This window comes from Leptodactylus fuscus, chromosome 9 (genome assembly GCF_031893055.1).
Source record: "Leptodactylus fuscus isolate aLepFus1 chromosome 9, aLepFus1.hap2, whole genome shotgun sequence".
In the NCBI taxonomy this organism is placed as follows: Eukaryota; Metazoa; Chordata; class Amphibia; order Anura; family Leptodactylidae; genus Leptodactylus; species Leptodactylus fuscus.
Window position 1 is genome coordinate 51,323,752 of NC_134273.1, and position 20,212 is coordinate 51,343,963.

Below are 20,212 nucleotides of genomic sequence, written 5' to 3' on the forward strand. Positions count from 1 at the left end.
TAAGATACCAAAAATCTCAAAAACTTGAGCCAATCTGGCAAAACTGATAGCATATTCAGAATCAGCACCCCAAAAATACCCCAAATTCATTAAAATATTTTGGACACCAGTAAATTTATTTTTTTTTGTTGACCTGTGTAATCCTTTATTAAGTTAATGGCAGCGTGTTTCGACACCTAATCTTGTGTCTTCATCAGGCCTGCTTTAGCAGCGAGTCCAGTGTTTCCTCCACTCTCCGGCTTAGGTGTCGAAACGCGTTTCCATTATCCTAATAAAGGATTATTTACCTACAGCAGCGCATTTGTTTTCCCAGAATTTTTTTGTCCTCGTGTCTACATTTTTACCAACAACTGTTGTTTGGTCCCCCAGGTAATGCAGCAGCGGTCCACACAGCAACTCCATGGCTAATTTATTGTCCATCTAAGGCACCACTATTTTTTTTATTTACCATTTAAAACTAGTACAGTTCTGTACAGTCTATACTGCTCACTTATCAGTCAAACTCTTGCTATTACTTTTGTGAGGCATTGCATCTAAACCATAACAATTCACATGTGAAAGATAGGAAACATGATATCTGCTATGGATATATGGATCTCTTCTAGACTTTGTCATATGTCATAGGTTTGTTTTTCATACACTGAAGCTCCACTCAATTTACAAATCCAAAATGTAAATTTATTTAACAATATCCTTGTGTACATTACGTTTAAGGCAGTAGCATCAGTGAACACAGTTGATACAACTGTAATTTATCCTGATCTCCAGAGTCTTCCGCATACTTTTTTTTTAAATACCTGAATAAAACAAAATTGAGATAAATGTTATGTCAAAGCTTGCAATGAACACATTTTACATATTCAAGCTGGAAATCAAACAAGAGCTGGTCATACACATAAGAGATGTCAGACAAACCTGCTATTTTCTATTGGAGTAGTTCTATCTAATGTTCTTGGGCTTTTCACCTTCATGAAATGTCCCTTCCCAAATGTAGATATTAGGGAATCTAAGGGCTGGGCAGTTGGATTTTATGTTCTTGAGAAGATAAGCTGGTGCCAGAGAAATCCGTTAACTGTCTTATAGTGCGTCATTTCCTTGCTCCCTACCCACAATTATGTAGAGGGGTATTTGGTGAATATTTTTGTAAATATATCTTATTAACCTATTTTACTTCCACTTGGTAGAAAAGACTCTAAAGATGCTCTAACTAAAGATGGACATATCTGTACATACTGTATATTGACAGTATGTACAGATATAGCAGTTGCCAGAGTCGGGGGAGGGTGTACTTCAACTAGTTGTATCTCCGGTTTTATACCACCTAGAACAGTTTTGATGTGATCTGACTCCTGAGCACTGTCAGCTCAGATGCAGAAAGCAGCATTTCTCACTAGCGCTGGGTGATTATGATCCAAATTAAATAAAAACACTTTAACTCAATTATAATTTATGAACGATTATTTTAGGATACTCCTCTTTATACATGCCACGCCCCTATATATGTGAGAAGGTTCACTAATTTAATTTATTAGAAAATAAAAAATTATATTATATACCCCTAGTGATATCTCCAGTTTTGATTACAGCCCTATTAGCTATATAGTTGGAAAAAAACAGACTTCTGTTTCAAACAAACAATTTTTTTTTTAGATTTTATTTTTAAACATAAGTTACATACAGTTTAAAAAAAAAAAATGAAGTTTGTTTGCTGGCCAAGTAGGTAAAAACAGACATGGTGAGTAAAATGGTAAAATAGCTAGAAAAACGTGGGTAGTGAGAAACAGAAGATGATTGACCTGTATTCTTCAGAGGGGTATACAGTGAGGATCTAATCAAGGGAATGGGTTTACAATTCCCACACCTAGGAGAGATCCACATTAGATATACCGTATATACTCTAGTATAAGCTGACCCGAATATAAGCAGAGACCCCTAATTTCACCACAAAAAAAAAAAACTGGGAAAACTTATTTACTCGAGTATAAGCTGAGGAGGGGGGGGAATCCACCATTGCAGATAAAGTCTGAAAATGTGCATTGCAGCTCAGTAACTCCATGTGCCTCATAGTAATAGCAGTTAACCCCATCATGTCCCTCACATTAACCCCCCTGTGTGACTCACATACGAGTTACTGATATGTGGGACATATGGAGGTAATAATTAGGTATCTTCATAATTAAGGTCCTTCATTAGTACCCTCATGTGTATCACATATTAGTAACCCTTATATGGGGCACACAGGGGTTAATGAGGGACATGATGGGGTTAACTGTTATTAATGTGAGGCACATGGGAGTTACTGAAACTAAATTAATAACCCCAAATGCCTGACATTAATAGGCAGAGTAACTAAAGGAAGGTCCCTGTGTGTCACGTTACTGTAGCTTCCTCTCCTCCATACAGCAGACATCTTTCATAAGACACAATGAATCCTGGCCACTCATCTGCAGGGTAGATGCTAAATCCTAGTGTGCTAAAGGACCTCTGATGACGTCATGGCCATGTGATCGGACTCTGGTGTGGGCGGAGCTACTAGGATTTAGTCTCAACCTTATCTGCAGATGTTACATACCAGTGGCTACCGGACCTTTAATGACATCACAGTCATTTGACAAGACAAGCCAATCGCAGAGCAGTAGCACTAAAGGACCTCCCCCTTCCAGTTTTCTGTGCTCCGTGGACCCTGACTCGTGTATAAGCCGAGGAGAGCTTTTTCAGCATGAAAAATGTGCTGAAAAAGTCGGCTTATACTCGAGTATATACGGTAAGTCACAAACTCCAGGGATGTTTGAAAGGCTACACATGGAGCCCAGGCCCTAGACAGCATGTCTGATTCTTGTATAGGGATCATCTGAGTGGTTATCACAGCAGCAAAATAGAAATAAAATATTTCTAAACATGTTATACAATTATTTTATTGTATAATTAATTGGTTTATTGCATATTTATTTTCTTAGAAATTCAGTCGCTAGATTTTGTAACTTAGAGGAGCTTTAGGGTCTCTGTCTGACCAGCCATTTATGAAGGAGTCACATGGCAGTGTTTGATCAGTGAGTTTGTTCAGCGATTGTGAGCCAAAAGTAGGGGTGGAGACTGCACAGAGATCAGGTATAATAGAAATTAGAGATGAGTGAGTACTATTCGAAACTCCCGTTTCGAATAGCACGCACCCATAGGAATGAATGGAAGCGGCCGGCACGCAGACTTTGCCAGCAGCCGGCCGCTTAACCCCCTGCGTCCATTCATTCCTTCATTCATGGGTGCGTGCTAATCGAAACGGGAGTTTCGAATAGTATTCGCTCATCTCTAATAGAAATATTTGCACCTGTTCTGTGTAGTCTCCACTACTACTTTTGGCACAGAATCACGTCACAAAATCACTGACCAAACACTAATCGTGTGAGAGCAGCCTCAGACTGTGGAAAAATAGAGGAATTGATGGTTCAGCCTACTGACACCAAAGGTCCGATAGCACATAAAACTGTTTTTGGCAACTGATACATCTGTGCATACTGGCTATACAAATGTGTATAGGCTTTCCTTGGAAAGAGCTCATTTAGAGGGTTACTAGGAAGAATTTTATAGAGTCCATTTTCTATTAAAATGAAGTGAAATAGATTCATAAAAAGGTATATTACAAAGATGTCAAGCATCCCCCTTCCAATAGGAATGACATTTCCTTTTTAAATTTCCACGTTCTCCTCTAAGGTGTTCCTGAGGTTAGACATTCTCTGGATTTCAAAGTAATGGCATATATTAGAGAGGTAAGATCATGAGAGATGGAGCAACACTTTAAAAAGTAGAAAATGAAAACACTGACCTCTATAAACTGTATGTTACATCTTTTCTGCAGTTTTTTGTATCTTTGCTAGTAAGCCTTGGATACTACGTAGTTTTTCTGGGAGCCAATGTGGTAGAGGGCTTTCTTGTAATAGGGAGTGTATTAGTGTTAAGGATTTCTCTGTTGTTTTGATGTGCTTATCAAATTCCTCATCAGTGACGGTAGCCTGCCGAGGGCGTTTTGCAGAAGGCTGCAGGATACAAAATATTTTAGGATTAAGTGAAAACAACAAGGTAAGACACATTATGTATACAAATAATACCTGGGAACATCTCAGTAAGGGCTAGTTCTCATGGAGGAAAAGTTTTCAGCTGTGTGGGCTTTTAGCGCAGCCAGCCATGACACGATGCAATGGACCTAATCAGGAGGGAGTCTCACATTGCGAATGCCGCGACTGACTCAGCCGCGTAATCTGCAGCACAATAGGGCATGTCACTTCTTTTTTTCCGCTACTTGCTAGCAGGGAAAAAAAAGCAAGCGGCTCCCATTGAAGTCAATAAGAGCCTTTTTTGCAGGCAGACTGAGGTGGAATCCGCCTGCAAAAAACTCTGTGTGAACATACCCTTAAGGTGTGTTCACACTGAGGAACTTACCGCAGATCTGGGGGCAGATCACATTACAACTTCAAACTGGTACAGGAGCTATAAACAGCTATATTTAAGACTCTACACCATGCACAAATCTCACAAAATGCAACCTCTTGCAGAAGACCATGATATTTTCTAGATTTTACTGCTTTAAACTTCCAGTTTCATCTGTCCCTTTATTTCTGTGCATATTTGTCATTTATGTCCTATCTAGAAGACCATTTTTCATAAAATTTTTGGTTTCATGATATGAAAAAAAAAAATAAAAATAAATCTGATCCCCCCACTACATTATAAGAGCTGAGTTGAAATGCCACAAAAGGGACCTCATTTTGGAGACTGCACCCCTCAAAAAAAAATTATTAAGGGGTATAGTAATCACATTGCTTCAGAGAGATTTTCCAAAAAGAAAACTGCAGTTGATGGTACAAAATGAAAATTGTAATTTTCCCAGATATATGCCATTTCAGTGCTCAAGTCATGCCCAGCTTGTGGCACTTTTATTTTGTTATTCCTTTTATTTAAAAGGTGGGTATCAGACTGGTATCATCCCATTGCAGTGACAACTTTGAAAGCTCAGTTTATAATCTATTTTTTATTGTAAATAATACTTCATACTTATTTGCTATTTTTTTGGAATAACTCAGAAAAGCAGAGATATAGTTACACACTGTAAATAGCAACACTTACCTCTAAGATGTTTGGTTCTTCTTTCTTTTCCTTTGTAGTTTTACAAAAAAATGTCTCTAGAATTTGTTTTTCATCTTTAAGTCGTTGCAATCTTCTATTATCTTCTTCAGGGTGAAGAATGTTCTACAAAAGAGGTAGCCATGAATATGCTAAATTTATTAAAATAAAGACTATCACAAACACTGTGAGAGAAACAAAGATTGTTTCAAAGTTTAGTTACACTAGTTACAATGCACACTCAACAATGTAAAATCAAAACCACTAAACAGAGGCAAAAATGCTGTATTTCTTTGATGAAAGACTGAAACAGCGCTGTCCATAGCTGGGAATCTGTTCCTTTTGGAATAGAAATACTAATTTGGCAATAAACTCCGCATCATGTCAATAGGCTTATTAACTGAGTCATGCATGATGTTAAGGGGGTTGACCCTAGAGGGCGGCATACAGAGGCACTGTTCTCCTAATTACATCCTGGAGAATAGATTTACATATTTTTTACCCAGAATCTCTAGCGGAGCAGGAATGACTTGTAAGTCTCCGTACGCCTATGTAGGCACACACTCTCCCTAATGTGTAGGATTATCCCTTGACTTTGATGAACTCAGTCAGCCAACCTTGACTACATATAGCTTACACACAATAGATAAACCGGAAGACATACCTGGTTTAAAAAACACACAACATGGGTCTTGGTCTCCTCAGAATTCAGACTTTGTGGTACAATTTCTTCATGGCTTGTTTCCTATTTAAGAAGAAAAAAAAATGAAATAAAAAAGAAAAAGAAGGTGTTGGTTAACTAATATTGTGCACATAGGACCACAAAAAAATACCTTATTTTTAGACTAGGAAGCAAATTTTTTGGTAAGAAAAATTCCTGCATCTTTTAGTCCAATTCCGTGTACAATAAACAATACATCATGGACAGTGCTCATAAAGTGAGCTGGGTTTCCAGACTTCTGTCCTGTTTTCAAGACAAGCTATCAATACACAATCAGTTTGACCAAAACCTGGCACTCAAACTGATCAGCTGTCCAAGACTGCTGCCGGGCCTGGAACTGTACAGTGCACTGAGGGCTTTATACATTGTACAGAGTGTGTGTGATGTTACTGCAGATTAGCTCCCATTCTGTTTCAGGCGAAGATAAGCCAAAATGAAAGCCTGGAACAATTTTAACCCACTTTCCCCTTTTTCTATCCTGCTGGACAATTTCTTTAATCATATTTGGGTCTCAAGAGAAAATGTAAAGAAAAAGAAAATGATGCAAACTACAGCCAAATGTTGAATTATGCATTGAATGCTGCAGAACTGTAACCTTCTTAAAATACCCAAAATACAATGAGTAAAATCTAAGAAATTAATGCTTAAGTAAAGTGGAGCAGTTGCCTCTGGAATCAAGCAAGAAGGTTCCAAGTCCCATTAACCTAATGGATTTTTGTTATTGTTAACCTACTTTCCACCATATAATTATTGATTAATCTCATACACACGTGGACAAAATTGTTGGTACCCCTCATTTAATGAAAGAAAGACCCACGATGGTCACAGAAATAACTTGAATCTGACAATTTTTATTTATGATTACTTTTAACCAGCTTCAAAAAAATTATCTGAAAATACATCCACATCAGTGCTAAAACTCACTGCTACCTTGTGCATCCTTATCTTGGCTTTATTTTACTTGAGGCCCTTTGTATCACTTATTTACAAGCAGTGTGTGTGTGAACAGTGAACAAATTACATTTCCCATAATTCATCTCTCTGTTCTCACTCTTTGTGTTTGCTGCACACAGGAGGTGAGCTTGTAAAGGAAACACAATAGCATCATGTGACCTCAGAGTGATTTATTACCTGTGATTTCATTGGAGGGGAGAATGGAGAAGGCAGGAGTACAGAGAGAGAGATAGAGAGCGAGCAGGCACATGAATCATGGGAAATGTATTTTGTTCAGATTCACTGCATGTAAGTAATAGTGATATAAGGAGTCTCAAGCAGTGGCGTAACTAGGAATGGCGGGGCCCCGTGGCGAACCTTTGACATGGGGCCCCCCCTTCCCGGCTGACATCGAAAACCCCGACCAACGCCGAAAACCCCGCACGACCCCACCCCCCGCATTCCTACGCACACTATTACGCTCCATAGTGGCCCCTGCACACATTATTATACCCCATAGTGGCCCCTGCACACATTATTATACCCCATAGTGGCCCCTGCACACATTATTATACCCCATAGTGGCCCCTGCACACAGTATTATACCCCATAGTGGCCCCTGCACACATTATTATATCCCATAGTGGCCCCTGCACACATTATTATACCCCATAGTGGCCCCTGCACACATTATTATATCCCATAGTGGCCCCTGCACACATTATTATACCCCATAGTGGCCCCTGCACACAGTATTATACCCCATAGTGTCCCCTGCACACAGTATTATACCCCATAGTGTCCCCTGCACACAGTATTATACCCCATAGTGTCCCCTGCACACAGTATTATACCCCATAGTGTCCCCTGCACACAGTATTATGCACCATAGTGGCCCCTGCACACAGTATTATGCCCCATTGTGGCCCCTACACACAGTATTATCCCCCATTGTGGCCCCTACACACAGTATTATGCCCCGTTGTGGACACCCATTAACAATTATTATACTCTATAATAATCGGAGATCCGTGGGAAGAACAACAAAAAAAAACAAAAAAAAAAACACTGTAACTTACCTGTCTCCCGACTCCCCGCTGGCAGCCATCTTCAATGACGTCATGTGACCGGGAGCCTGCGTCGCGACGCATAAGGACGCAGGCCCCGATCATGTGACGTCTGAGACGTCACACAAGTAGGCCGAAGCCTGCGCGGAGCCTGGAGAGGTAAGTAACACAGTTTTTTATGTTCAGTTACCTCTCCTGCACTTCCGATCATTATACTCGGGGGTCCGAAAAGACCCCCGAGTATAATAGTGCTTGTGGGGCCCACAGTGTCGCTTACCGATCCCGGCCCCTGCCAGGATCGGTAAGTATATAGGGCCCGTTAGCGGCTGGAGTAACTCCAGCCGGTAACGGCCTAAAAAAAAAACAAAAAAAAAAAAAACGCAGCGGTAGCGGCTGCCACCGGGCCCCTAATGTCCCGGGCCCTGTGGCAGCTGCTACTGCTGCTACCACGGTAGTTACGCCACTGGTCTCAAGTAAAATAAAGCCAAGAAAGGGGCACACAAGGGAACAGTGAGTATTTAGCACTGCTGTGTATGTATTTGCAGATAATTTTTGGAAGTTGAATAACCCCTTTAATACTTGCATTCACAAGGATGCTTCTTTGGTAATTTAAAAGGAGTCTTCCATTGGCTATAGTGATTTTTAACTAAGCATATATTTGCATAGCCTTTAGAAAGGCTATTCCATACATACCATTTATTCATTAATCCGCTCAGTCGTTTTTGAATGGATGTTCACTGAGCACTGTGTGATGTGTGTCAACAGGGGGAGGTGAGAGCAGGAAAGGCTGAGGAGTCATCATCATCAGCAGGCTTCCCTGCTCTCACCTCCCCCTGTCTACACATATCAAACAGTAATCAGTGAACATCCAACATCCATTCAAAAAAGGCTGAGAGGATTAATGAATAAAAGGTATGTATGGAATAGCCTTTCTAAAGGCTATGCAAATACATGCTTAGTTAAAAATGAGTTTTCCCAATGAGAGACTCCCTTTAAAACAAGTAAGTAAAAAAATAGTGCATAATGAATGAAAAAGTCCATTTGGCTTTCAATTACCTCAGCAAACAGAGCGAAAGTCTCTAATGCATGTTGTTTAATAATCCAAGTCTTATCTGCAAGGAGCATTGAGAATAAGGCAGAGATATTAGGCAATACTGCAACCTAAAAATTAAAAAGAAAAAAAAATATCATTCCTAAGGACTAGGGCAAGATGAATCATAAAATTCAATCAAAGCAGTATATTTGACGAATATGAGATGTAGAATAATAATGCAAAAACTTAATTTACTGCTAAATTTCGAATAGAGTACTAGGTGATAGATTAAAGTTGTTCTCTTGCTTGGCTGGCCTTCAGGCCTCCTTTCCATATACGTGGAGGTCCTCCTCCTTAAAATACTTAGGCATACATCTGACTGGGTCTTTCTCTCAATTGTATCAGGCGAATTTCCCTCCACTTTATAGGCATGTTCAGGCCCTTCTTACCAGGTGGCGGGGTCTGCCTTTGTCCCTCTTTGGTCGCATAGCCGCGGTTAAGATGACCGTGCTGCCTAAATTGCTATATTTGTTTGAGACCCTCCCGATTCCTGTTCCTCTTAAGGATCTTCGGGCGCTACAGGGCTCGCTTCTTCGGTTTGTGTGGGCCGGAGGGAGACATAGGCTTTCGCGACATCTGATGATGACTCTGAAGTCGAGGGGAGGGCTTTCTTTTCCTGACCTGGTGTTATACTATTGGGCTGCTCAGCTACGTAGGATTCCGGCCTGGTCTGCTCTTCATGCCTATTCTAAGTGGATGGAGATTGAGAAGCTGTGGTTGGCTCCGCATCATCCTGCTTCATTGATATGGTCTAATCCATATTCGCCCCCTAGAGCTAGCTTGTTGGGTCCCATGGCACTTACCAGGGATGTCTGGCGCTCCTGTTTGTCCCGTTTCCCTATTTCTTCCCCCAGCTCGTCTATGACGCCCTTCCTTCTACACTCCCACTTTCCGCCTGGACTCACTGGGCCTGTGGCGGGCCCTTGGTTGAAGGCGGGCCTCTTTCGGCTCGCTGATATTATTGATCATAGGACTCGTTCTTTGCTGTCTTTTGCCGAATTGCGATCCCGCTTTGGCCTTCCTGGGTCCAGTGAGTTCACATATATTCAGATTTCCCACCTTGCTTCTTTTATCTTTCGGGGTCCTGTGGCACCTGTCCCTACGTTGTTTGAGAGAATTTATAAAGCTAGCACTGGAACTAGAGGACTGGTTTCCGATATATATCGCTTTTTATCTGACCCCTCACCTGATATCCCGCCTGCACACTCGTATATGACACGATGGGAGGTCTATCTGGGTCAACCTATCGACAGAAGAATGGTCCCTTATCTGGAGCAGGGGTTTCAGGACCTCGAATTGTGTGACTCAAAGAAAACTTCTTTAAAATGTTGATGCATTGGTACCACACGCCGGCTCTCCTCCATTCCTTTGATAGCTCTATTCCGGATTGCTGTTGGAGATGTGGTGCGCGCCCTGCACACATCTTTCATCTGTTTTGGTCTTGTCCCTCCCTGCTCCCTTACTGGACTCAGGTTCAGGACCTTTTGTGCCGGGTTCTCGGCATTTGCCTCCCTCTATCCCCTAAAACCTATCTCCTTAATCTCCCTCCACTGAAACTGCGCAAGCCGGCCCTGCGACTTTTTCTGTTTCTTCTCACTTCTGCCCGGTGTTTGATTGCTAAATATTGGCGTCAGTCAGCACCCCCATCCCTGGAGGAGTTATACTGCAGGATCAGGAATGCGCGCTCCCTGGAATACCTAACAGCCGTGCTTAACGATGAGGAGGAGCGGTTTCACGCCGTTTGGGACCTGTGGGACTCGTTCTGGGCCACCCAGCCTCTGTAATTCCACCGCCTTCTGGAACTTCTGTTTTTTTCTCCCTCCCTTTCCCCAGCCTTGTCTTGTCTGGTTTGTGTTTGTCTTCCCAGTCTCCCCTTTTCTTTTTGTTTCTACCTAGTTTACCATTTGTAATTTCGTCATTTTCTATTGTACTGTTCTTTGTGATCTCCTCTGGCTTGGTAGACATGTTGTGTTTCTTTATTGTTACAAATTTTCATAAATAAACAATTAAAAAAAAAAAAAAAAAGTTGTTCTCTTGCAATGGCTACTTGACTCAAGATGTAAGTTTCTAAATCATGTATCTCAGATGAGGAGGCTTTTTTTTTTACTTCTAAGTGTGTAAAAACAATAATTGGAAAATAATACAATGTTAATGTCATAAACTGTTTATTTAACAATATAGGAAAGACAACCTAGACCTCATTACTTTTTCCATAGTCAACATGTCCATAGGTTTTTGGGGTTTTTTGTACAACAGTTTCTAGAATTGAAGACACAAAGTTGGTTTTCCAACTAAATGACAAGATAACTTTTCAGCTGCTGTATTGTTCAAGACCATCACCAAGTGACAAAGATGAACAATTTGCAAAAAATGCTAATTAAATATATAAAACCTACCTGGATCTCCTGGGGTATAACAATTTTTCCAAGACTTGATAAAAAGTCTAAGACTGTCAGTTTCACATGTGACGGAGAATCTTCTTGACAGAAGGATGAAATAAAGGAAACGACCTTAAAATTAACAAAATTAATTACTTTTTAAACATACATTATGCAGGCATGTATTTTTCACAGAAAAATTATGAATTAGGGGTAGTTTTTCTAATACTGTTTAATAGTTACACAGGACAAACTGAGTCTAGAAAGTGTAAGAAAAAAATAAATAAAAAAAAGTGTCAGATTTACCACAGTGACTGATAATGGTTGAACAATATAGTCTAGTCTAAATTACCACCATCTAAACCTCCAAAACATTTGAAGCATAGCTATCCTTTGAGCAACTTGTGTGGAAGTACTTAATATCATTAATAAATTTTGTAATATACTTTATTAATGAATTTTGTCTCTTTTCTGTTAAATCCTGCACTTCTTTATTCTTTCCCTTGTTTCTCTATTGGGAGATGAAATCTGATCTCGACTTCTTACTGAAGTACAGCTGGACAGGCTCCTGGCAGTGACCTACCGGTCATGTGCAGTCCAGGACTTTTGACAGTAAAGGCACAGTACGCGCCTTAACGGACAGCGGCAGTGGACCCCCAAGCACCAGGAACAGGTATGATATTTGATTCATGACTGGGATATCCTAAAATAAAAGATGGCTTACCTGTTTTAGCATGGACGGTTCTGCTTGTTTTATAACAAGGGCAAACAAATCCAAAAAAAGGCATATTATTTCTAGCAAGGAAGGTTGTCCAGAGATCTGTTAAAATCAAGTTATTGAAAAAAAAAAAAAAAAGCAAACAGTTTATACAATAACTTTTGCTAAGTTTTAGACACATCTTAAATACATTTCTCAATTTGGTTTGCAATTAGTTTCTTGTGAGAATTACAATACAATTGTAATACAATTACAATTTCAGTTCAGTACTGCCCAATGGCATTAGTTTGTATAGTTGCATTGCTTTTATTCCTTCAGTTTCATATATTTGGCTGAAGCATCTGATGTGCAGGCGCTTTAAGCTTCAACCTATGTACATAGTCAGTGTACCTGTGTTCCTTACTAGCAAATGCAGTACTAGTATCTGGTAAAGACAGGTGAACCCCTCAAGATTTGTTTAATTTGGATTTTGGCCAATTCGGATCCCTGATTTGCTTCAGCAGTTCGGTACAAACCACATTTTAAATTGGCTTTGAACATAGTGTAGAACACTCTCAGAACTACAAGAAAAACCTGGCGTTCCTGTGCGCCACTACCAGAAGTTGCGGTGGCAGTTCCACTATGACTTTTCTTTTTTTCATCCATTGCCACCAATTTTTTATATTATCCCTGTGCTGTAACATTATAGGATAGCACAGGGATAGATTATAGCCAGACTAGCTCTTCTATGATATCCTCTACTCACTGTGCCCGTTTTAGTTCATCCGAGACAAATGTTTTTGACTTCCTGCCTTTCAGAAATTAATCCTGTAAGAGGACTTAAAGGGGCTCTATCTGCAAAATTATGCTGTATGAGCCCCACATATGCCTGAATAGCCTTTTCAGGCACCACTAATGATATATTTTAAAAGCCTCCCCCCCCCCCCCCCCCCCCGTTTTTAAATAAGACCGTAAAAACATATATGCAAGTTATACTTACCGTGTACGGTGTGCAGTTCGTGCACTGGTGGACGTGTCATCTTCGGTCCTGCCTTCCTCTGGTGTCTTCTTCCAGCGACGTCCTCCTTCCACGCCTCCTTCTTCTTCTTCTTCTTTTCTCCGGCGGGTTGTGTTTATATCCCCCGCGGGCGCAGTATCGCTCCCCCTGGAGCAGTACTGCGCACGCTCTGGCGCCATTTCTGTCAATGGAAGTTCGCAACATGGAAGGAGGACGTCGCTGGAAGAAGACACCAAAGGAAGGCAGGACTGAAGATGACGTACACCAGTGCATGAACCGCCCACCGTGCATGGTAAATATCATTTGCATATAGGTTTTTACGGTCTTAGTTTAAAATGGGGGGCTTTTAAAATACCATTAGCGGTGCCTGAATAGCCTTTTTAAAGGCTATTCAGGCATATGTGGGGCTCATACGGCATAATTCAGCTAATAGAGCCCCTTTAATTTTTGTGGGACAAATTGAACTTTGTAATTTAATATTCCATATGCTGTACTAGGAAGCTGGAAAAAAAAATTCAGAATGTGGTTGAATTAAAGTAAAACTGTGTTTGTGTGACTTTTTTATGGGCTTTGTTTTTACAGCATTCACTTGTGCTGCCAAAATGACAAGTCACCTGTATTCTATGGGTTGGTACTATCTATAATTTATCTATAGAATTTTGGAGAACATCTGATGTTTTGTTTGCATTTTATTAAAATTTTTACAGGAGGCAAAAAACAAAAGTTATGTTCACTGTATGGGAAAAATATTTTTATATATTTGTAGATTAGGCATTTTTGAACATGGGGATGCATAATTTGCTTTTCTTTGATTTTGTTTATTTGTATTTCAAACCTATGGAAAAAGGGCGCTTTTAATATTTATGTTTTTTTTAATAGTACTGTTTTATTGGCGCACTAGGGGGCTTGATTTGAGATATAGATATTGAGGCCAACCACAGACTGTCCTCAATAGCTATATTCCCATGACAGGCTTAGGAGCCTTCAAAAGACTTCTGGCTGTCAGAGGAACAGGATGGCTCTTGCAATTTTATGGCACAGACGCTGTCCTTCAACGTTAAATGTACTTGAGCGGTGGGGACTGGAACTGGGGGCTGCAGAGGAGCAAAAAATAAAAGAAATGCTTGGGCATTGGTGTACTATTACAGCGGCGGTCAGGAAAGCATTAATAATTCAGAATGTTTTCAGTGAATATATCCATTGTATTAATTATATTTCAAAAGTCCTCACCTGATTCATACTGAGAAGTGACCATAGCTGTAAAATTATTTCCATAACACAAGACTGCTGCTGTCCGTCTAAACTTTTCTCAGAACAACGGCATGCAGCCAGCATTGCTGAAAGTGACACATTCTGTGAAAATAATTACAGGTACATCTCAGTAAATTAGAATCAATCTGAAAAGTTTCAGTAATGTAATTCAGAAAGTGTAACCAATAGATTATATAGATTTATTACACAGAGTGATCTATTTCAAGTGTGTATTTGTAGGTTACCATCTCAGAAAATTAGATTATGTAAGACTATTTTCAATACAGAAATGTTGGCCTACTGAAAAGTATGTGCAGAATATACACTCTATACTTTGGACCACTAAGCAACAGTCCAGTCCTTTATCTCCTTAAACCTAGGTAAGACGCTTCTGACGTCTCGGGGGGATTAGTGGCTTGACACATAGAACGCAAAATTTGTATCCCAACATCTGTGTGTGGAGGCTCTTGATACACCAAGTCCAGCCACAGTACAGTCCTTGTGAATGTGGGAATTGTAAGGTAGAAATCCAACAAAACAGCTATACCTTGTTTAAATTTGTATATAGGGAGAGCTGTCAATTACCAAGTACGGTGGCTCAGAAGTTAGCACTGCAGCTTTGCAGCACTTGAGTCCTGGAGTTTGCATGGGTTTCCTCCCACCCTCCAAAGACATACTGATAGGGAATGTACTGTAGATTGTAAGCCCAATGGGGGGACAGTAACTGACAATGTTTGTAAAGAACTGCGGAATATGGCGGCGCTACACAAGTAAGCCAAAATAAAAAATAAAAATTATGTACCAAAGCTCTGCCCATATAAGCAATTTACTAGCTAAGTAGAATTTTTGTGGAATTTTATGGTGAGAATGTTTTTCAAAAGCAAAGTTGCCTTTGGTGGACATGTGAAATGTGCAGAGTACCAAGTACACAATTATGTGTTACATACAAGAGCCTTAACTACTATGCTGTAAAAGTTCAACTAAAACGTACCAATTGCTTTATGTCCTGCGTGTGCTTGCCCTTAAGCAAGTTATTGGACTGAGACAATGCTGATGTAAATAGGGCAGTTTCTACCTGTGATCTCAAAGCACTCGGTAGGGATGATAATGAAACATGCTGCCACAAAGATAAATTATCTGCTTGTGTGGGAGGAAACAGCTTAACAAACTCCACCTAAAAAAAAGAAAAAAAAAAAAAAAAAAAAGAATTCATTTGCAATCGGAATTTCAATGAAAGAGAACTGAAAATATTTTTTCCAGCGAAAATTCATAACTTCACTTTGCTCTGACAGGGATTGACCAGGGACTTCTATTTTGCTTACATTATCTGGCTCGAGGTTAGTTCTGACTATCATGAAATATCGTGAGTTACATTAATCATGTGTATGAGTTGTAAGTTATTTACCCACCACTACTATCTTGGTACACAAGGGTATGTCATAGGTATGAAAAAGCTATATTGTAGGTTTTCTCAACATTAGAAGTTTTATTGAAAGTTTTACAAAACCAGGTTTTCCACATATACTGACACGAGCATTTAGGTACCTAGGACACAACTATACTGTTGGTATAAATGATTGACAAAGGGGACATATGGGAACCCGCTTAGTGGCCCTGGGAGGAGCCCCACTCCTCTAATGTGACTACTTCAAGACAAACACATGGATTGACTACTGATACAATTATTCTGTATTTTTCATGTTTTGACCATTATAAAGACTTCAATATATTTTCAGTTGTTTTTTGTTTTTGTTTTTTTTTATTAGCAGTGAGTCCTCCTGATATAACCCATATTTCTACATGGACATATATTACTTTTACACTGACCTCAGGTCATGTGATTGTAACCACCACCAGGCCTCCAGGTAGCTCCGTCTCCTCCCTAGTTTTCACAAGTAGTTAATTGTGAACTGTGCTATGGGGCCTGGCTTTCCTATAGTAGCTACCTGTGAAAAACGGGAGAGAAGGGAGGAGGCAGAGCAACCTGGAGGTGAGTGCTAGTTCTAATCACATGACAAAGGTTCATTTCCATAAGGAGCCTATATCAGGAAATTCTGTTATATTTGATGGGAAGAACAGTGCTGCACCAAGGTGAACCCATTATAAGTAAATAGGGTTTGTTGTCACAGTTAACCTGTGAATTAAGTATTTTTGCTGTATAGTGTTGCAATAAAACACCTTTTGAGCAAACCCTTTAAATAGTAACATTGGCTATATTTAACAAAAAAGAAGCAGGGAATGCATGTTAGAGAACTATATACCTGGTTGTCAGCATCCATTAAAAAGAACAAACGTCTAAGCAGGATAGTTAGGTGAGCAAGCTGGTACGCATTGTTAGGGCTTGACTTTACCTGCAAAACATACCATATGATCCAAAATGCAAAATCAGCATAAAGTACTGACACAAAGACTGCAGTAGCCATTTGTTTGGCTTACCTATGAGATAACACTGCTCTTTCCCACCTGCTCTGATGGACAGTTTTCTCCTTATAACTGTTCTGTTAGCATGAAAGCTGTCAATCACATCAGAGGCAGCAGCAACTGATAAATAACTCAGACTCCTCTCTGCCACAGCGAGCAGAATTAAACAGTAGATACAATAAAACTACTGGATTTTAAAATAGAACTGAAATCAGCGAGTCTCTCTCTACATGCAACTATTAAAGAAGGTAGCATAAACTGGATTACAGGTTCCCTTTAGTATCTTAAGGGCAAGTCCTATTTTGTCTTAAGGTTGCTCAAGAGAACATCAAAGGAGCTATTTTTTTTTTTTTTTTTTTTTTTACACCTCCCCAAGCCTAACAGTAAAATAAATAAATAAAGGGGACAGCCCAGTTTTTCAAAGGTCTGTTATTTTATGTGGCAATAACTTTGGAATACTGTTACTTATTCAAGCAGGGACAAATGATGTTAGAATCCATATTTACTATTGGTTGATATGTTTACAAAAAAATTAAAAATAAAAAAAACTGTAAATTTGCCATTTTCAAAAAAGTTTTTTTATTTAACAGATATTCAATTTCAAGGAATTTTCCTGTTACACAGAAAGGGTTTCCATCAAAATGAACTGCAGAATTTATTACTTTGATTTTGAAATTGGTAGACATATCCCATATATGGCACTAGTGCCCCACATAACCCAAACAATACTAATAAATTAAGAAACATCTTATGAATTTTAAGCCCTTGATTTTACTAATAATTCTATTTAGGCAACATGTTTGCAGAGCCTTTAAAACTATCAGTGCAATGGAAATCTGATTAAAATTATCTGTTGTTGGGAATGGATAATGAAGAGAAAATGGGGGTGGGAAGGGTCATTCGAACAGTTGTATCTCAAGCATTTTAAAACGTAGAAGATTGCTTTTGGTGTCAGATGAACGAGAAGATACTCACTAAGGATGAAGTTTTAGTTTAGAGCTGTATGATTTTCAGAGATTAAGATGAATGTGAATTAAACACCTTGACTATATTTGTAAAGCAGATACGAGAAGCTGTATCAAATAATGTAGAGAAAACTGAATACAGTGATTAAAGAGGACGACCTTTCACCACTTAGGACTCGTTACATTCTTGTATTTAGACAAGGTTAGAGCGGCATTAAAGAAACATGCCTTACAGAACCAACACTACTACATCCTATCAATTACTTACCAAGAGAGTTATAATCTTAACATGGTGAGCACAGAGTTCTGCAGTTTCATATCTGAATGTTTAACAGAAAAAAATAATTAATAGACCCTGAACACAAAGTATTAATTCAACATGCAAAAGGTTGCAACAAAGCAACAATGTCAATGATCTCACCGTGCCAAGAAACACCACACGTCAATTGCCAAAAGAGACTCTAACATTCTATCACTTAGAACAGCATTTAGCAGAGCGTGCTCCTAAAACATACACAATAACAAAGCTCTATGATTAATTACAACTTATGATTATGCATGATCTTAATAAACCACTGAAAGAACTACAATGTATTCTATGAAGGACAGAATTTTTAATATGCATTTTCCAGCCTTTGTTTACACTGTTTTGTTGACATCTCTACTATATACTTTTCCATTGTTCTGCTTTATAAAAGTTGCCAACGAAAGAAAATAATGTTAACCTTGTGTCTGTTATGAAAGCTGCCTGAAGGGCCCCAGGGTAAGTCAAGGAGACTGGAACTTTACAGCCCTAACTAACCTAGCAAAACATTTTTTCTAGCCTCCTTGACAGAGGCTCCTAAATGAGACTCCGTTATGAACATAGCCATAGTTTGATATATTTATGATTTATCATAAAGATAATTGAGGAGTTTTATGAAGATAGTCCCTTGGCTGGTTAAGGAGGAGTCTCCTTTATGAGAAGGAAGAAGGTGCGCTTTAAGGGAAATCTGCAACAGTTCCAACATTTACGCTAGTTTTGTGTAATAAATGATAACCGATGGCTCCCGTCCTCTCCACACCCTCATCATGCACCCTTTTTGGGAAAGTGGCAAGGGCGGTGCCAAAAATAAAAATCCACAATCTACCCCATTGTTTTTCAAGAATCAATTTATTTTCATTTTGGATACTATAGTCGTAAAGCAAAGGCGGACTGTGTTGCAGGTAATAGACCTCAGGTAATCTCCAGTATTGCACAAAAAACAACAGAGGTCTGAGAAGACTATGCTCTTGTCTCATATTGACATTACTTAAATGTAGCATAAGCTTACCAATTCAGCAAAGCACCCCTGAGGAAGTGATACAATAAAGGCGCAAAGATGGGTGCAGACATACTGATAAAAAGTAAATCTATTTTGGTCTTTCTTCAAGTCATCCTGCAGAACAACTGGAAAGGCTACCTCTGCAGAACATCTTGCAAACCTCTGGAGTACAGCTTTAAATATGGACATCCTAAAACAAATAACATAAAACAAATACTGGGTTAATAATTCCTTAAAGGGGCATTCCAGTACTTCAATATTGATAGCCTCTTCTTAGTAGAAGTCATCAGTATTAGACTGGCAGGGTTCTGATCACAGCACACCGGTCAATCAGCTGTTCGAAGGAGCCGTAGTGCACCAGAACTATCAAAGCATTGTATATTGTATAGCCACCAGGAAAGTTATTATTATCCTATTATCTTGACAAGTTCTGAAGGTTTTCCAGCTGTTACATTATACAGAGCTGGGTACAGTATAATTTGGCTCCTTTGAATAGCTGATCAGAATAGGAGAGCTAGCAAGCTTGGTAAAATATAGTATTTTCATGGAAAGGTAGACTGCTTTTTAGGGCTGGTCAACTAGGACCTAAATAAAATTTGCGACTAATCAGGCATTTTAGTTAGATAACGATTAATGAGTATTATTTACGTCACACCTCGTTTGAAGTATTTGTAGGTGTTGTGCGAACCAAACTGTTTCATTCAGACTGACTATTTCCGAACCTGAACCAAGAGTATAATTAGTGGAGGCCTCAGGAAAATTGTCTACAAAAAAAAAAAAAAAGTCTCCTGGACTCTGGCACAACTTCCTCCTTTCTTCGGGTCTTCTGACTGATGTCCGAGTCACGAGTGTCGAACAGCATTTGTGTCAGTCAGAATACCCAAAGAAAATAGGAATCCGTGCCAGAGCCCAGGAGAGGTGAGTAACACTTAACCCCTTAGCGCTATTTCACGTACATACACGTCAGGAAATGTGGTTAGTTCCTGCATTCCCACGTGCATGTATGTAATGGAGATCGCACGGGCTCAGAAGCAGATCCTGGCTGTATTTGACAGCCAGGCTCCCGCTGTAACAGCGGGGACAGTGATAACACCGATCCCCGCTGTTTAACCCCTAAGATGCGGCTTTCAATAGTCATAGCCGCATCTTAGGTGTTTGAAAACTAAAGTAAAATGCCGGCGGCACTGGGAGCCGGAGATAGCTGTAACACACAGCTAACATCCGGCTCCTTAACCCCCGATCGAATCTG

The 20,212-nt window shown here is 39.6% G+C and overlaps 1 protein-coding gene across 5 annotated transcripts in view; it reads right to left on the bottom strand.

The window, feature by feature from the left end:
• Positions 1–635: 635 nt before the first annotated feature.
• Positions 636–20,212, bottom strand: part of FIRRM (FIGNL1 interacting regulator of recombination and mitosis) — a 53,793-nt gene continuing 34,216 nt past the window's right edge. For 2 of the 5 annotated variants that reach the window (XM_075286689.1, XM_075286690.1), the window contains exons 12-24: positions 18,973–19,153; positions 18,081–18,163; positions 17,928–17,979; positions 16,535–16,624; positions 15,265–15,447; positions 14,253–14,375; positions 12,032–12,127; positions 11,326–11,439; positions 8,893–8,997; positions 5,780–5,860; positions 5,119–5,241; positions 3,821–4,031; positions 637–797 (exon numbers count right to left, since the gene is read on the bottom strand). In XM_075286689.1, the coding sequence (XP_075142790.1) occupies positions 3,837–4,031; positions 5,119–5,241; positions 5,780–5,860; positions 8,893–8,997; positions 11,326–11,439; positions 12,032–12,127; positions 14,253–14,375; positions 15,265–15,447; positions 16,535–16,624; positions 17,928–17,979; positions 18,081–18,163; positions 18,973–19,153 (1,426 nt within the window). In that variant the 3' untranslated portion in view covers positions 637–797; positions 3,821–3,836. Of the gene's footprint in view, positions 798–3,820; positions 4,032–5,118; positions 5,242–5,779; positions 5,861–8,892; positions 8,998–11,325; positions 11,440–12,031; positions 12,128–14,252; positions 14,376–15,264; positions 15,448–16,534; positions 16,625–17,927; positions 17,980–18,080; positions 18,164–18,972; positions 19,154–20,212 lie in introns of all 5 variants that reach the window. The other 3 variants (XM_075286694.1, XM_075286693.1, XM_075286692.1) reach the window with 3 other exon arrangements.